General features: G+C 42.0%; 1 protein-coding gene across 1 annotated transcript in view; it reads right to left on the reverse strand.

Annotated features, from left to right (window-relative positions):
- Nucleotides 1-108: 108 nt before the first annotated feature.
- snx25 (sorting nexin 25) overlaps nucleotides 109-19203 on the reverse strand; it is a 217221-nt gene continuing 198126 nt past the window's right edge. The window contains exons 16-20 of the mRNA XM_080189403.1: nucleotides 18389-18506; nucleotides 10689-10755; nucleotides 7377-7558; nucleotides 5488-5588; nucleotides 109-738 (exon numbers count right to left, since the gene is read on the reverse strand). Of these exons, the coding sequence (XP_080045529.1) occupies nucleotides 634-738; nucleotides 5488-5588; nucleotides 7377-7558; nucleotides 10689-10755; nucleotides 18389-18506 (573 nt within the window). The 3' untranslated portion in view covers nucleotides 109-633. The remainder of the gene's footprint in view (nucleotides 739-5487; nucleotides 5589-7376; nucleotides 7559-10688; nucleotides 10756-18388; nucleotides 18507-19203) is intronic.

A 19203-nucleotide genomic window follows, 5' to 3' on the forward strand; every position in this document is an offset into this window, starting at 1 on the left:
TTTTAACAGATGAGATGCAAGAAGAGATCTAATGGAAATCATCAATCCATACTATAAATCCCATTCTGTACAACACTGAGCAACAGAAAAAAAGTTTGCACTGAGGAGTTTACATTTTTGTCATAATTTATTGCTTATAAATCATCTACACCATTGAAATCTTTGGTAAAAATAAAATCTAGGTCTATTTAACAATAAAATATTCACAATGATCTACATACATATTGCACACAGAGACTACTCAATGATCACTGATAAGAAAGGAATGTTAAATTCCTCTGTGAGGAGCTTTGCAACTTAGATACGACACATGCACCACCAACAAAAATAATACAATTCTCAAGTTGTCTTAAAAAATATTTATTCCGTTTCTCACAACATTAATTACTGGCATCTGAACTTCTTAAAGAAACAAACTACCGGATATCAGCATGAAAGGAAAAAGTAAGTAGCTTTATGCTTTGATTCAGCAATGCTGAAGCATAAAGTTGTTTCACTTGGTGCTACATCTGTCACGTGTGAGGCGAAACAACAAACATCAATATATCCCGGCTTACTTCTCCTTCTGGAAAAAAGTTTGTAGCTCGTGTTTTTTTTTAAAAAAACTACTTTAGGTCCATTGTGACTTTTACTTCATGTATATTCATGAGGTGCTGGATAGGCTCGGGCAGACTTTAGCTCATCCAAATGAATTCGCAGTTCTGGACACAGTTCAATCAGCAGCAACTCCAGCAGCACCTGAAAGGACAGAGTGGTGGGAAGAAAAAGGAATAAAAAAAATAAGTTTTAACACACATCTGTCACCCCATCTATTAAGGTCCAGTTGAAAAATCTGAGTCCAACACATTCTGTACAGAAATAAAAGCAAAATACTGCGGATGCTGGTAATCTCACATTGGACTCGAAACTCTGTTTCTCTCTCCATAGATGCTGACAGATCTGCTGAGTTTTTCCACATTTCTTGTATGAAAAGCTTTGCCTGATTTGCCAGTGTGGCGCAGGCATTAATGTTTTATAAAGCATTCCGAGAGGGTACTTTATCCGCATATGGAGTTCAAACAGTTTTGGACCAGCGCTATCAGTCAGCAGATAAAGTCACAGCATCAGCAAGCTTCGAAGGTCTGTGTTCCCAAAACAAAGAACAAAGAATAGTACAGCACATTACTGGCCCTTCGGCCCTCGATGTTGTGCCGAGCTTTGTCTGAAACCAAGTCAAGCTATCCCACTCCTTATCTTTCTCGTGTGCTCCATATGCCTATCCAATAACTGCTTGAAAGTTCCTGAAGTGTCCAACTCCACTATCACAGCAGGCAGTCCATTCCACCCTCCAATCACTCAGTGAAGAATCTACCTCGGACATCCCTCCTATATCTTCCACCATGAACATTATAGTTATGCCCCCTAATAACAGCTACATCCACCAGAGGAAATATTCTCTGAATGTCCACTCTATCTATCCTCCTCATCATCTTATAAACCTCTATCAAGTTGCCTCTCATCCTCCTCCGCTGTAAAGAGAAAAGCCCCAGCCCCCTCAACCTTTCCTTATAAGACTTACCCTCCAAACCAGACAGCATCCTGCACTCTCTCCAATGCTTCCACATCCTTCTTATAGTGAGTGACCAGAACTGCACACAATATTCCAAATGTGGTCTCACCAAGGTCCTGTACAGTTGCAGCATAATCCTACAGCTGTTAAACTCAAACCCTCTGTTAATAAATGCTAACACACTATAGGCCTTTTTCACAGCTCTATCCACTTGAGTAGGAACCTTCAGGGATCTATGGATATGAACCCCAAGATCTCTCTGTTCCTCCACATTCCTCAGAACCCTGCCATTGACCCTGTAATCTACATTCAAATTTGTCCTACCAAAATGAATCACAACTTGTATATTTCACATAGGTTCATGAGGCACGCTTGCCCAAATTAAATTTGCAGTTCTGGACATAACTATGTTATAAACACAATTTCCATTCCCCAGTAACTAATCGAATGTGTCAAGCATCAAGGTTTCCAAATGCCCAACAGCCAATTACCTGCATAATTCAGGCTGTTGCATTTGTAATCAGGACTTTGTTGGACAGTGATTATATGACGTACAAATAGTCTGATCACACATGTCTCCACCAACACAGAGCCAGATAGAACTCAAATTCAAGATTACTGCTTGTATGGATTCTTAATGTTACTTGTGTTAATTTTTAACTGCCCTCTGAAATGGCCTAAATGGTCAGTTGTGTTCAAGGCAATAGCTCCCTACCTTGGCAAGGACAATGAGATGGTCTTACAATGCCCACATCACAAAGATTCACCACAATATAATGATAATGGAGTCCAAAAATACAATCTTAGCATTTGGCTAAAGTAACAACTAAAGAATTTTATAAAGTTTATTTATTAGTGTCGCAAGTAGGCTTGCATTAACACTGTAATGTAGTTAATGTGAAATCCTCTAGTCATCACAATACAGCGCCTGTTCGGGTACACTGAGGGAAAATTTTAGCACAGCCAATGCATCTAATAGCAGAAGACGACCATTCAGCCCATTGTGTCCGCACCAACTCTCCGAAAGAGCATCTTAAGCTTCCACCTTACCCTATTCCCCCTAGCCCCATGCATTTGCTATGGCTAATCCACCAAACCTACAGATTAGGCAGCTCAGAGTCTACCCACCAAGCATCAAGTCTATTAGCAGCAAAATAAGAACATAAGCTTGGGGTTATTCCCGAAGTCTTGCAGCTGTGATGGGTAGGGAGCGTGGGGGAGCAGAGGTTGATCACTGGTGGAATTTTTACAAGAAGATGCTGGAGAAACAACAACAGGGCAGGACAATCAGATCTGCCATAATCTTATTCAATGACTCAAAGGACCAAGTGGCCTACTCCTGCTCCTAATTCCTATGTTCGATACTAGCAGATCACAGGAAATCATCATGGGAAGTGATGGGCTGAATGGCCTCCTTGTGCACTGTGACTATTTTGTGATCCTGTTCAGAAACAAGTGAATGCTGAAATCAAAAGAGAGAGGGGAGAAACATTGTCCTGGGTGATTGAAACAACATAGGCTGAAAGGGTTTCCACATTTGTAACTACCCTGTAAAATCAACCCTTCGAGATGCTACATAAAATTCAAGTCATTATCACTGCTGAAAAGTTTCCCAATGCCATTTGAGACAAGACTTTATGGTAATCATTAACCAGCAGTATAGCAACGTGTTGCTACTTTCGAGTTTTTTCACGTTTCCCTGCTGACACTGATGAACAAAGGAACTAAGCATATAGGAGGACCTAACATGGTCAACTGAAAGCAGTGAGAAGTTGGTTAGACCATCCACAAATTACAGAGCCATGAGTGATCTTGCTTATCACATCTCTCTGCTACAAATTACATTTCATCTTTATCCCATTTAAAATATCATTCAAAACTACTTTTCCTCTTAACTGACAGTCACAGATTTTCATATCTTTACAGCTTCCAGAACGCATTTTATATTAAAATAGTGAGCAATACCCAAGTCAGAATAGGAAGATTCTATTCCTTAATTAAACCAACGACTCATGGCATATTATTAGTCACTCAAATTTGTATCTCATATTAAAAAAAGCCTCAGGGCTCCAGCAATTAGCACAAATATCCCTCCAATCGTGATCTGAATCAGCATGCTTCTTTTCAACTTGACTGCAGTTTAAACAACAGAAAGTGACAGGGTGTCATTTCGTAAAGATGGAGTGGTTGATGTTTCCATTTTACAATTATACACAATTATAGAAAGTCAAATTAAATAGATTGTCAGGTTAACAGACTCAACTGGAAAGGACTGGAATCTTGGCAAATTGTCAGTGGTAAAGAGAGTCAGTTTTAAGTGGTAAAAGTCGATCTCCAGTTTCTGTAGTATTCCCCAGGCACTTAAAAAGTATGTCTATGTCCTCCTGGAAAACATTCAGCTGCCTCAATCCATCTAAAACCAACAATTTTTATTCCCACCACTAACCGCACCCCCGCAACAATTTCTGTAAGGTTGGCACAAGTCATGGAAGGTACAATTTAGCACGAAAGAATTGATGCAGAAGAGTTTAACTGGAAGCTCAATGATACAGCAGGTGGAAAAGAAACTGCATGCTTTAACTGGACTTTCAAAACCAGTAACAAGTTGCTCCTTGCCCCATCACTTCTGATCAGTTATCTTTTAAATCCTGGTCTCTACTAATTGCACCCTTACTGTAACTGATCACAGAGTTGTTGTGGTGTGGAAAGAGGTTATACGGTCCATAGTGTCAGTACTGGCTCTCCAAATGAGCATTATGATTTGGTGCCATTCTCCTGCCTTTCCCCCATACTCCTGTATATTATTTTATTGAAATAATCTAATGCTCTCTTGAATGCCACGATGGAACCTGCCTCCACCACACTTGCAGGCAGTGCATTCCAGACCCCAACCACTCGCCGTGTGAATAAGCTTTTTCTCACATCACTTCTGCAAATCACATTAAATCTGTGCCCTCTCGATCCTTTTACGAGTGGAAACAGTTTCTCCCTATCTACTCTGTCCATCCCCCATCATGATTGTGAACATCTCTATCAAATCTCCTCTTAGCCTCTTCTTTCCAAGGAGAACAGTCCCAGCCTCCCCAGTCTATTGTCATAACTGAAGTTTCTCACCTCTGGAACCATTCCTGTAAACAGCTTCTGCACTCTCTCCAATGCATTCACGTTCTCCCTATGGTGTGGTGTCCAGAAGTGCACACAATATTCCAACAGAGGTTCAACCAATGTCTTTTATAATGATATATTTTACTCCCAGTCAGGAGGATGGGACATGATGTTAGACTTCACATCAGCCGTCAGCAGATTTATGCAGTTGCTGAAAAGTCTGACATGTGATAGAGTTTTTAAGGAGTAAAATATTATGATTGTCGTTTTTCAAGAGCTTGTAAGGTTTGTCCACAATGGTAGCATACATCCAAGGAGGGGGACTAATGAGTGGTAACTATCTCTCAGGACACATTTCATCTCCTCTCTCCATTCCACGCACCACATTGTAACTAATCAGATTCAGTATCTCTACTATATGAAGTATTGCAAACCCAATTACAAAATATTGCTCCCAACCTATCCACAGTTTACACTGGAGCCTGTCATCTTTTTCTGATGACTTGTTGTTTAAGTTAATTTTGAAAGCTGGGTATGAGAGAATTTGAGGAAGATGTTGATGAGAGAAATGTAACAGGGTCAGACTGGAGTTCAAAACTGAGTCTCAGCGTCACTCAAATAAAAGGCAGCTGATATTATTCAGATACCTTACTGTTGCCTCATATGAGGCAGAGGGAGATGGTGGACGAGTAGGAGAGTGGGGCACATAAAGGAGGCATGGGATAGACCTGATGCTACATTAGCTGACATTCATTCACACTTTTCTCCAAGGAGCTACTGGCCACAAGGTCTCACTGGCAGTGCTTCCACTGGGAAAGTAATATTGTACTCACATAGAGGAGATGCTTATTGGCACTGGATTCCTGTAGTGCGTTGAAAACTTTAATGATCCCATGTCGCGCATTTTGCTGTCCGACGAGGTTCTGCAGTGCATCTGGAAAAGAACGGCAGAGATTAACAAACGTCACTTTATTCATGGCACAGGGTTTATGGCTGATCCACTCGCAAGGAAGAATGCCTTAACAAAATAAAAATTTTGCAGACAGATAATTGGTTTATCGAAAAATCAGCATGGCAGAAGGTGCCAAATTGTGATCACAGAAACCCAAGTGGTGTAAGTTGAGGCCATTTGACCCATCAAGTCTGCACCAACTCGGTGACAGAGTATCTTACCCAGGCCCTCTCTCCTGCCCTATCCCTGTAATTGATCACATTTACCATGGCTAATCCCATCTAACCTACACATGTTTGGACATCAAGAGGTAACTTAGCATGGCCAATCCACCTAACCTGCACATACTTGAACTGTGGAAGGAAACTGAAGCATCCGGAGGAAATCCACAGACACAGGGAGAACGTGCAGACTCCACACAGTCACCCAAGCCTGGAATTGAACCTAGGTCCCTGGTGCTGTGAGGCAGCAGTACTAACCATTGTGCTGCCCGAACAAAACAAATAATCATAATTCATAATAGTTATAGACAATTATTAACATAAAAATAAAACACAAAATAATGTCTTCCCAAAGCAGACCTTCCCTAAATACCATGTCAATGTTCCACAGGCTGCATTAGGTGGAGCAGATCCCATAGTTCAATAAGTATGATGATAGGATTAGTTTATCCTTCTACTTTAATATGGTTTCTACCCAACAGAAAGAGCCACATTTCAACCCTATGTGAGGAATAATAGATGTGCTTTGTCTGCCAAATCCCTGCTCAACCATGTATGACAATGCTTCCAATTGACAAACAATATGTCACTGCAGACACTGATCCAGCTGTGGGTATCTCACCCACGCAGATCTTAACACTGATGCTGAAACCAGAATGTTCACTTCCCCATCTGGTGGGAATCAGTGAAAACACCAAGACAGAGAGCCATTCATGCCTTAGCCGTGTGATTCTAATGTAGACACTAACAGTGCCAGCTGCATCCCTGCCATGGTGAGGGGAGTTAGAGCAGAAACAGGACTCAGATTCCCAATGTGACACATTCCTGGGAGATGTCTGGAAGGTCCAGGTGTATTCCCAAAGGAAGTGCGGTGTGGGTGGGCAGGGGGAGGAAATGGGCGACAGGACAGACACGATATCATAATATTCATTTCACCAGTGGATTAAATTAGAAAACAGTTTATAAAAAGGCAGAGCACCTGCAGCACACTTCCTCTTTGAGAAACAAAATCTTTAAAGTCTGAAAACCACAGTCAATCTAATATTTTAATCAACAGTAACATGACATCCAGAAAAATACCACACTGCAACTGTCAGAACATGTGTAGCACTGTGTTAAAACTATCAGTTTTGTGCACAGATTACCAAATGAGTATGACACCAAATGATGGTTACATTTACAAAGCAGGCTAAATATCACTAACATCTAGGGGATAGATAGTGCCCTAATAGTTCAAAAATCTGGCAAAGGTCACTAGGTGTAAAATAAAGGCTTCTTATTGAGAAGGGAAAAAAATCTTTTTGTATTAAATGGCTTTACAACAATTTTCCATTTCAGTGAATGGTAACGGATGACAGAATCAATCTGAGTATCTGGTTACAATTTCATTTCTCTTCCACAGTTGTCAAGGCAAATACTACACTACACTCTAGAAGACAAACCAAATCAGCCAAAAGAAATAATTTGATTTTAGTGAGAAATTCAAAATTAATTGGCCGCAGAAATTCAAAATGATTTATGTACGCAAGTTAAGGCATTGCAGCCTTACCTGGAATGTTATCGAGTAGTTTCTGCTGAGCTTTGTGCTTTGTCTCCAACCGCTGCTGCTCTGTTCTGGCAAGTGTAGGGGGCGCCAATTTACCATTTGGCCAGAATGCATCTCGAAAGACATTGATGTAACACACCAGCATCTGTTCACTGACTATCCAGTTGATTGTGTCACGGATTTGCCTGAAATGAATGATGCACATTTACTGGTCAGGGTCCAATGTTTCCCACAGCCCACCAACTCAAACTTAATACTTTATTCTTTCATGGGATGTTAGCATTGCAAACAAAGCTAATGTCTGTTGCTCATCCTTATTTGTCATCAAAGAGATGGTTGTGAACCATTATCTGGTGTAGGCACACATACACGCAAACCAGCCTCCCATCCACTGACTCTGTCTACACTTCCCACTGCCTTGGGAAAGCAGCCAGCATAATTAAGAACCCCACACACCCTAGACATTCTCTCTTCTACCTTCTTCTGTTGGGAAAAAGATACAAAAGTCTGAGATCACATACCAACTGACTTCCCTGCTGCCATCAGACTTTTGAATGAATATTAAGTTGATCTTTCTCTACACTCTAGTGATGACTAGAGCACTACATTCTGTAACCGCTCCTTTCCTTCTCTACGAACGGTATGCTTTGTCTGTATACGTGCAAGAAACAACACGTTTCACTGTATATTAGTACATGTGACAATAATAAATCTAATCAAAACACTGCTGTTAGAAAAGGGAGTTCCAGGGTTCTGACCTAGCAATAGAGGTGAAACGGCAATTTGGTTCCATGTCAGGATGGTATGCGGCTTGGAGAGAACTACAGGTGGTGTTTTCTATGCACCTTCTGCCCTTGTCCTTCTAGGTGGTAGAGATGACGAGTTTGGAAAGTGCTGTCAAAGGAGCCTTGATAAGTTGCTGCAGTGCAAACGTACTCTAAAGCTAGATTTGTGAAGCGGTTAGATTTATTTTAAGAATTTAATCTATTTCCATGAGTGATGTCATGTGTCATTGCCATATGAATACTTCTGATGTCAATTGTAATGAGGAACATGGGCAAATGGTTACTTTTATGCAATTTGTTTATTTTTACATGCTTTATTTTATTCTGCATCATTTGCTGCATATTGAGATAATATTGTAGAGCATCTGAAATACCGCAGGTGAAATGTTTTCATTGATTCATTCCCGTATGGCCCATCCCCATACGACTATTTCAAGGGGCAATTAAAAGCAACCACATTGCCCTGGGTGTGAATCACATGTGACACAGATTGGGTAAGGACAGATTTCCTTCTCCAAAATATAGCAAAACCAGATGGGTTTTTAAGGATGACCCGGTTGTTTCATGGTCACCATTATTAAGATCAGCTTTTTTTTTAAATTCCAGATTTATTAACCAAAAGTTCCCCAACTGACATGGTGGAATTTGAACTCATATCACCAATCTCTCCACGTTCTTCTGTCAGCTGCTGCTCAGCTGGTAGCACACTCACCTCTGAGTCACAAGGTTCTGGGTTCAAGTCCCACTCCAGGTTGACATTCCTGTGCAGTACTGAAGGAGTGCTACACTTTCAGAGGCACTATCTTTTGGATGAGGCATTCAACTTTTGCTTGCCTGCATGCAGAAAAAATGCCGTATCTCTGTTTCCAAGATGATCCAGGTGAGGTATGCCCAGTGTTGTGGCCAACATTTATTCCCCAATCAACATATCTCAACTAAAAATCTGCCCATTGTCACATTGCTGTTTCTGGGAGTTGGCCATGTGCAAATTGGATGTTGTGTTTCTTAGATTACACCAGTAACTACATTTCAAAATAATTTCACCAGCTGTAAAGCACTCTGAGATGTCTCACGGTCATAAAAACGCGACATAATCACAGGTCTTTCCTTTTTATATTAGTCCAGGCCTCTGGATCATCAAGCCAGAAACCTAAAACTATGCTATCCTAGCAAGGAGATGATGGTCACAAGTTAATTACAAAATTCCTTTGCTTCAACTTCCAGGGAAGAAGCTCACTCTGATATAACAGGACACTAATTAGAGCGCAGGAAGAAGCCAAAAAATGCTGTGACTGGCTCTTCATTTTCATTGTTGGTCTACTTATGGAGGGTATGATCAAACACAAGCTTCGCTGGCTAACATATTTCCTGGGGAGGCTCACATTGTGACACCTAGTTCTACCTGTTTGCCTTCTGTAGGTTTTCCCCAGGTCCCCCTTTCCTGACGCTGCTGCAGGATGACAAAACAGAGCACTCTGCATTCAGCCACTGAGAATCCTAATCTGTTCTGGTTTGGACAGTCAAGGGGATGATTAGCTGTGATCAGTATTTCTAAGGGATGTACTGCATTATTTTGCGCAGTGCTGGGCTGACCAACTAAGGAGCACTGGGCAGCTCGAGCCAAAAACTGGCGGAGAAAAATAGGATTAAAAATGATCTACCTGCGGGATAGGGCATTTAAAACAAATGGCTTTCGTGGCATGATTTTCAGTTGCAAATTGTCACCTGATTAAGTATTTTTGCTGAACTGCATTTGCCTCCGTTCTAACCTTCTACTGCCATGTACATCATTCTGGAATCTACTCAAGCCTTGGAACAAACTAGTTTGCTTTCCTCATTGTGTCTAATGTCAGTCTATCAAGATTTGATACAAAGAATGTTGAGCAAGTGGCAAGCTAGCTGACCAGCACAACCCACCATAGAATGTAACAGTATTCTTACATACTGTCAAGTCTCATTAAACACAGCATTGATATAAAACAGATCCCAGTAAAATGTTGGTATCAGAGGTCCAGAGGTTTAGCAACAACATTTCAATTCTCAATCATTCTCTGAATATACACGTGTGGATAATTATACCCCAAATCCAGGTAACGCATCTGCTGCAATCTCAAACTCCTGTATTATTTCAGTTATAGGATGGATATCAGCCTTCAGTAAGATGGATGGGTGACACCAATAGGTTACAGCATGCCAATCACCTGAAATATTCTAGACACCAGCCTCACCAAGTCTAACTCTAAAATCTGCTAAATCCAAATTCTCCTACAAATGGTTCAGGTAAAGTCATAAGATTGGCTTTTCCTTAAAGGTTCTGAACAACCATTTGGTCCTCATAGCCCTTCATTCCCTTCATTCCTATTTCCCATTTTTCTAGGAATCTATCATATTTGTATTCTATGGTCCTGAATCTTGCATATAGTCAAAATAAATCCTTCCACTTAAACTCTTCAGGGCTCCAAGCCATAGTGGAGGTGTGTTAGGACAGGCTTGCCACATCTTGAAGAAAGATAGAAATAAAACTACTTACTTGTTGATTGTCCTTCCAAATGTAACTTGTACTAGAGCAATAAGTGTCTTCCTGACCCACTTGAACACTGTAAAGCAGAGATTAACAAGATGAAAACAAAGGAAAAAAAAATTAGATTACAGATCGCTGCCATTTATCTCCCCCAAAACAACTGGAACTGATTTGTGTGCTCTTCAAGGTAACACTTGGAACAGTTACCTTAATTTCTGCAATACTCTTCATTAGGAAATCTAATTATTACAAATAAGAATAAACCCATGCCAACAACAGGAGAGTCATTTCAAAGACACACAGGTCTTGATGCTACATACAGGATTTCCCCAGATCTATTGCCAGCAATCCACTGTCTGAAGATTAGAATAATGTAATAAAAGATGAACAATGAGGCTTCTTAAATAGGACTTAATACGTGTAGAAGTAGTGAGAAAGTTTGGTCCTTTAGGATAAAGAAACATCCTTTTTTTATTAATTATCTCATACATATCAGTCGAGGAAGTAGAAAAGGCAAACCAATGGTCAAAAACAGCTGAGGCCAAACCAGTATGTGTGGGATTCTCCCACAGATTTACAAATATGCATAAAAACTGTTGTAAATCCCACTGAAAAAAACCACTGGATTTTCAAAATGAACCTCCCAGTCTGCACCGCACTGGCATATTATTAAAAATCACTGGGCAGGGCCTACTCCTGCTGGAGGGGATGGCAGCATAGCACTGAGCGGGCAACCGCGCATGCGCCGGTCTGTCAGAGCGGAAATCAGCTCATGTGCAGTAGCCTCGCACTGCCAGCCTCCCAATCACAGGGCAGCCCCACGACTCAGCGTCACTGGCTGTGCGAACCCTCAACACTCAATCACTGGTCCCCTCTAGACATGTCCAGGCCAGCCTCGACACCTCCAGCCATTCCGCCGCTGCGCCCCCCCCCCCACCAACCCACAGTCCCAACTCCCACGACAGGACGAAGGGTCATCCAAACTCAATGTTGGATCTATTCTCTCCCCACAGATGCTGTCAGACCTGCTGAGATTTTCCAGCATTTTGTATTTTTGTTTCAGATTCCAGCATTTGCAGTATTTTGCTTTTATCAGAGGTAATCTTTGCTGAATGATCTTAAAGTAATGATGGTTTGGGAGAGGAATGATTAAGCTGAATGTGATCCAGCCTGATCTGTTGATACTGACATTTAATCGCTTTCTGTGCCAAATGCATGCAAATCATCAATGCAAAGCATGCCCTCAGACATGAAAGAGCAAATATGGGAGCATAGATTGGGGTGGGGCACAGTAAGGTTAGCTGGGGTAAAGAATACAAAGGGAGAGGATTATTAAAAAAGGTAGCTAGTGCTGTGGAGTGCTAAGGGTATTTTATATTCTTCTCAGAGTTATCTTTTCAGATGATTTATCAAGTGCACCAGATGTAGTTTAATGTAATCATCATTAACTTTATATTGCTAGGTAACAGTGACATACTACTTAATTAACTGGACATGCGAACAAACTCTTCTACAAAAATCACTAGAAAAGCGATATTGTTCAGAGGTCACGGGTACTTTATTTTTGGAGCACAGTAACCACCCTTTCAGTAAAGAGCAAACAATTGGAATATGTTTACATTTAAGGAATCAGTGAGGCTTCTCACTGCTGGTTGTAGGTTCAAAACTTATTCTGTGGGCTTCAATGACCACACTAGGCTGGGCTATTGGATATAGTCATACAGTGGCAGCATTATCTGTTTGCTACCTCACCCCTATGGAACATGAAAGATTGGGACCAGTCTATTCATGAATGAGATCTATAAACAATGGAAAATGGTGGTGTAATGATTATGTTACTGGACCAATAATTCAGAGAAGGCAGGTTCAAATCTCACCATGGCAGAACATTTGAATTCAGCATTAAAAAGACTAGCATTGATTGTTTACCTCTAGTTCCCATTGAAGGTGGTGGTTTAATGCACTTGGTTGGCTTGCTAGGTCATTTCAGAAAACACATTGGTGTGAACCTTACATAACATACAGGCCAGATTGGATAAGGGTAGCAGATGCCCTTCCCTTAAAAACATTAGTGAATCAGTTTTAAATGACAACCCACCTAGTTCATGACCAATTTAAAAAATAATAGTCGCTTGGTAGTAGAGTTTGAATATTGCTGAAAAAAAAAAGACATGCTGCCGAAGCTTTTCATCTTGCACTCATCAAAACAGAAGCAAGAATGTGAAATTTCAAAGGGAATGACAATTTATACTGCATGAGAATAGAGTGTCTATTTTTTAAAAGGCGGCCAAAATTAAAAAGCTAGTCACTAAACGTCACTGGGGAGCTGCTGATTGAACACTGCTGTACTCTCTGGGCGGCAATTATCAATCATTTATAGTGACAGCAAGGAGCAGCCAGGAGTGGGGAAAGGGAAAGGAAGGTGAACTTGTGGGGAAGATGGTCAGCAATAGCAGGGAGGAAAAACAATGTGATTGTGACAATCTTGTAAGTTCAAGTAACTTATCCGGTTTAGCAATAGATAGCACCAGGGCTTATCTACAATATCAAACAATTCCTTCAAGAAAGGAACATAGAACATAGAACATAGAACATTACAGCGCGGAACAGGCCCTTCGGCCCACAATGTTGCGCCGACCAGTCTTATTATTAAAAAAAAACATTGACCCACTAATCTAAACCAATCCCTTTTCGTCCATAAACCTATCCACCAATCTCTTAAACGCCCCCAAACTAGGCGCATTTACAACTGCAGCCGGCAGGGCATTCCAGTCCCTCACCACCCTCTGGGTAAAGAACCTGCCCCTGACATCTGTCCTATAACTACCCCCCCTTAATTTAAAGCCATGCCCCCTCGTGCTAGATTTCTCCATCCGAGGAAACAGGCTATCACCATCCACCCTATCTAAACCTCTAATCATCTTATATGTTTCTATAAGATCCCCTCTTAGCCGCCTTCTTTCCAGTGAAAACAACCCCAAATCCCTCAGTCTCTCCTCATAGGACCTCCCCTGCATACCAGGCAACATCCTGGTAAACCTCCTCTGCACCCTCTCCAAAGCCTCCACATCCTTCCTGTAATGTGGGGACCAGAACTGCACACAGTACTCCAAGTGCGGCCGCACCAGAGTTGTGTACAGTTGCAACATGACGCTGCGACTCCTAAATTCAATCCCCCTACCAATAAACGCCAAGACACCGTACGCCTTCTTAACAACCTTATCTACTTGATTCCCAACTTTCAGGGATCTATGTACACATACACCTAGATCCCTCTGCTCCTCCACTCTATTCAAAGTCCTCCCGTTAGCCCTATACTCAACACATCTGTTATTCCTACCGAAATGGATTACCTCACACTTCTCCGCATTAAACTCCATCCGCCACCTCGCGGCCCAGCTCTGCAACCTGTCCAAGTCACCCTGCAAATTTCGACACCCTTCCTCACAATCTACCACACCTCCGACTTTGGTGTCATCAGCAAACTTACTAATCCACCCAACTATACCCTCATCCAGATCATTAATAAAGATTACAAACAGCAGTGGCCCCAAAACAGATCCCTGAGGCACACCACTCGTAACCGCACTCCATGATGAATAATTACCATCAACCACCACCCTCTGTCTCCTATCTGCTAACCAATTCCTGATCCAAGTACCTAAATTACCACCAATCCCATACATCTGCATTTTCTGCAGAAGCATACCATGGTGAACCTTATCAAACGCCTTACTAAAATCCATATATACCACATCTACTGCCTTACCCCTATCCACCTCTTTGGTCACCTTCTCAAAGAACTCAATAAGGTTAGTAAGGCACGACCTTCCCGCTACAAAACCATGCTGACTATCTCTAATCAATTCATTACTCTCCAAATAACTATAAATCCTATCCCTAATAATTCTTTCTAAAACCTTGCCCACTACAGAAGTAAGACTCACTGGTCTGTAATTCCCAGGGAAGTCTCTGCTCCCCTTCTTAAACAATGGGACAACATTCGCTGTCCTCCAATCTTCCGGTACTATACCAGAGACCAACGACGACCTGAAGATCAGAGCCAGTGGCTCTGCAATCACCTCTCTTGCCTCCCATAGAATCCTAGGGTAAATCCCGTCCGGACCAGGGGACTTATCTATTTTCAACCCATCTAGAATATCCAAAACATCCTTTGTATCAACTACAATACTTTCTATTTTACACCCCTTCACCCCAGTGACCTCCTCAGCTACATTCATATCATCCTGCGTGAACACCGAAGAGAAATAATGGTTCAATGCCTCTCCAATCTCTTCCGGTTCCACACACAACTTCCCCCTACTGTCTGTAACTGGCCCTAATCTTGCCCTAACCAACCTTCTGTTCTTGACATACCTATAGAACGCCTTAGGATTCTCCTTAATCCTATCAGCCAAAGTCATCTCATGCCCTCTTCTAGCCCTTCTTAACTCCCTCTTCAACTCCCTCCTAGCCAATCTAAAGCTTTCTACTGCACTACCCGAGCCCTCAAGCCTCATCCGAACATAGGCCTCCTTCTTCTTCCTAACCAACAAATCAACTTTTTTTGTGCACCACGGTTCCCTAGCCCTACCAATTCCTCCTTGCCTGACAGGGACATACCTATCACAGACCCACAGTAGCTGCTCCTTGAAAAAACTCCACATTTCAGACGTTCCTAGTCCCTGTAATCTCCTAGTCCAATCAATGCTTCCTAATTCTCTCCTAATGGCCTCATAATTACCCTTCCCCCAGCTAAAACTACTGACCCGAGGTTCATGCCTATCCCTTTCCATCACTAAGGTGAACGTAACCGAATTGTGGTCACTATCACCAAAAAGCACACCAACTTCCAAGTCGAGCACCTGGTCCGGCTCATTTCCCAGCACCAAGTCCAATATAGCCTCACCTCTAGTTGGCCTATCTACATATTGAGTCAAAAAACCTTCCTGCACACTCTGAACAAAAACTGACCCCTCTAACGAGCTAGAGCTATAACAATTCCAATCAATGTTAGTAAAGTTAAAATCCCCCATAACAATTACCCTATTACTTTCACTCCTAACCAGGATCGTCTCTGCAATCCTTTCCTCAACCTCTCTAGAACTTTTTGGAGGTCTATAAAAGACTCCCAACAGGGTGACCTCTCCTCTCCTATTTCTAATTTCTGCCCATACTACCTCAACAGACAAGTCCTCATTAAACTTCCTCTCTGACACTGTGATATAGTCCTTGACCAATAATGCTACTCCACCCCCCCTTCTACCTCCTTCTCTACTCCGACTAAAGCACTTGTACCCCGGCACCTGCAACATCCATTCCTGACCCTGCTCTATCCATGTCTCTGAAATGGCCACAACATCAAAGTCCCAGGTACTGGTCCACGCTGCAAGTTCATCCACTTTATTGCGAATACTCCTCGCGTTAAAGTATATACATTTCAAACCTCGCTCCGCCCCACCCCCACGATGCCTTGCAATGCCGTCCCCTTCTATGCCCCCCTCACTTTCATCCCCTCTACCCAGGATCCCACCCCCCCTCTGAATCAGTTTAAACCACTCCGCATAGCCTTCACAAATTTACCCCCCAGGATATTTGTTCCCCTCTGGTTCAGATGTATACCATCACTCTTATAGAGATCCCATCTTCCCCAGAATGAGCCCCAATTGCTCAAGTAATTAAACCCCTCCCTCCTGCACCATCCCCTCAGCCACAAGTTCAAACTTTCCCTCTCCCTATTCCTCTCTAAACTATCCCGTGGCACAGGCAAGAGTCCAGAGATAACCACTCTGTTTGACTTGGCCTTTAGTTTCCATCCCAACTCCATGAAACTCTGCTTAATATCCCCTTCCCTTAGCCTCCCTATGTCATGTGTCCCCACATGAATTATAACTTGGGGTTGATCACCCTCTCCCCTAAGAGTCTTGAATATCCTCTCTGACACATCCCGGACCCCAGCCCCTGGTAGGCAACACACCAGCCCTGAATCCCTACCCTTACTACCAACTCTCCTATCCGTCCCTTTAACTGTAGAGTCCCCAATCACGAGGCCCAATCTCTTACATCCCCTAGACACCTGAGCTTTTACAATAGGCTCACCCCCAGAGTCCTGCTCCCTTTGGCTATCCCCAGTTGATGCTTCCTCAACTGTAGCCTCCAGGACCGAAAACCTATTTTGGAGGGGAACAACCCCAGGGGATTCTCCTCCCACATGCTTCTTTCCCCTCCTCTTGACATTGACCCAAGACTGATTACTAGGAGTGACTATATCCTTAAAACTCCTATCAATGTCTCTCTCTGCCTCACGAATTATGCGGAGCTCATCTAATACCTCCTCCAGCTCCTTAACACGCTCCTCCAGAAGCTTCAATCTAAGACACTTCCTACAAGTAAAATCCCCTGAAACACTACTGGAGTCCCTCACCACATACATCCCACAGGAGATGCAGCACACTGCCCGAACTGCCATCCTTGAAACAGGTAACAGCAAAAAAAAGTAAAAAAAAAAATGTAAAAAATATAAAAAAAAAACTTCCCCACACTTATAATTAGGTTAGAGGAGGTGGGAGGGTGGGATTCTCTACTAGTGTAGAGAATCAGGTATCCTCTCTGGACTAATTTATAGGGTTAGAGGCCAGAAAAAAAAACTACAACTACCGGTCGACGCCCTAGTGACGACTTCCGGTTTCTAACTAATTTAAAAAAAAAGGAAGGAGGGAAACTTTCTATAATTTTCACCACAATGTTCTGCTCTATACATTGTGTGGAAATCTGTGAGATTGTAGTTAACTTGCACTTCTAGCACAATTACATTTCATAGTTCAAAAACAGGCTACAACATAAGACTGTCAACATTCCTGACAGGCTTAACTTTTTGCTAAGTATTCAGTTTGCTATGCTTTAAGAAGTTCAAGGTTGACCTGGTGCTGAAACATTGTCAGCTTCTCGGAAGACGCAGTCATTGGCTTGCCTGTTAAGGAACTCGATTATGCTCCCATTAACCCAATTACCTTAAATTATTAAACAGCAGCACCGCTGTAAGCCTTGCTTTTAAAAAGCTAAATACAATAGATAATGCATTATTACAGATTATTTATTTACCATTTTATTGCCAGGACTATGCAAGTTGTCAGAAGGTCTAAAAATAAATTGATTGTTAAGATTTGTTAGCAGAAAGTAGCTGCTGTATTTAAAATGCCAATAAATCATGGAATTAGAACATAGAACACTACAGCAATTCTGACACTGTTAAAAGATTTGTGGCAAAATTACTGAATGTTGCCAATTCTAGGCAAGCTGCCCATGAGATTGGTAATTGTAAGTACTATTGTGGTTTTCAAATGTTAAATAGACAATTGGGAAAAGATGTGTCACGTTTGCCGACTAGGTTATAATTCCACCATTTTAATGTTGCCATTTGCCTAGCCAAGATGGTCCCTTCCTATCTCCTCCCATCTCTGCAAAACCCTTCCTTCTTCTTGGATATGGTTCTGAAAATATCAGCTTAAATTACAGTCAACTAACTGCAGTGAAGTTTGAACCCACAGTCTTTTGACTTAGGCGAGAATGCAACCACAATGCCAAGGGTGACAACTAGAACTTGCACTCCAGCCACTCTCGGCAACTCCTTAGTCCTTTCTGACTGCAGGTTGGCATGAAGCATTTCTCAAATAATGGCAGAAAGAAAGAAATGTATTAGGTTCACTTACTTCCCCTGAGCTCAAAGATTTCTCCAATGAGCATGAAGCAAGGTTCAGCAAGGGAGTCTCTTTTGCAGTCAGTCTCATCCCCATAGTCAGAGAGATCACTGTCCTCCTCAGTCTCCTCCTGAGGACAGCCATGGAAAAATAATCATCAAAAAAACATGTTTAATTCAACTGATACTGTACACAGTGTCAACCATCATTGAAGGATTTTAAATTTAAAGATTATCTGCAGTTTGTTCTTCATTTCTACAGGGATATCATTATCAGCCATTTTCTTTATTCGTTCATGGTACATGGGCGTTGCTGGCTGCCCAACATTTAATGCCTATCCCTATTTGCCCTAGGAGGGCAGTTGAGAGTTAACCACATTGCTGAGTCGCATGTAGGCCAGACCAGATAAGAATGGCAGATTTCCTTCCCTAAAGGACATTAGTGAACCAGATGGGTTTTTCCAACAATCAATAATGGTTTTTTCGTCATCGGCAGATTCTTAGTTCCAGATATTTTTATTGAATTTAAATTCCACCATCTGCAGTGGTGGGATTCGAACCCAGATTCCCAAACATTAGCTGAATTTCTGGATTAAGAGTCTATTAATAATCCACACTGTCTGTGTGGAGTTTGCATGTTCCCCTCATGTCTGTGTAGGTTTCCTCTGGGTGTTCTGGATCCCTCCCACAGTCTGAAAGATATGCTGGTTAGATACATTGACCCAGACAGACACTGAAGTGTGGCGACTAGGGAAATTTCACAGTAATTTCATTGCCATGTTAATGTAAGCCTTACTGGTGACTAATAAATAGACTTTAACTGTTAGC

This window comes from Carcharhinus amblyrhynchos, chromosome 5, assembly GCF_965287045.1.
Source record: "Carcharhinus amblyrhynchos chromosome 5, sCarAmb.v2.hapA, whole genome shotgun sequence".
Classification (NCBI taxonomy): domain Eukaryota; kingdom Metazoa; phylum Chordata; class Chondrichthyes; order Carcharhiniformes; family Carcharhinidae; genus Carcharhinus; species Carcharhinus amblyrhynchos.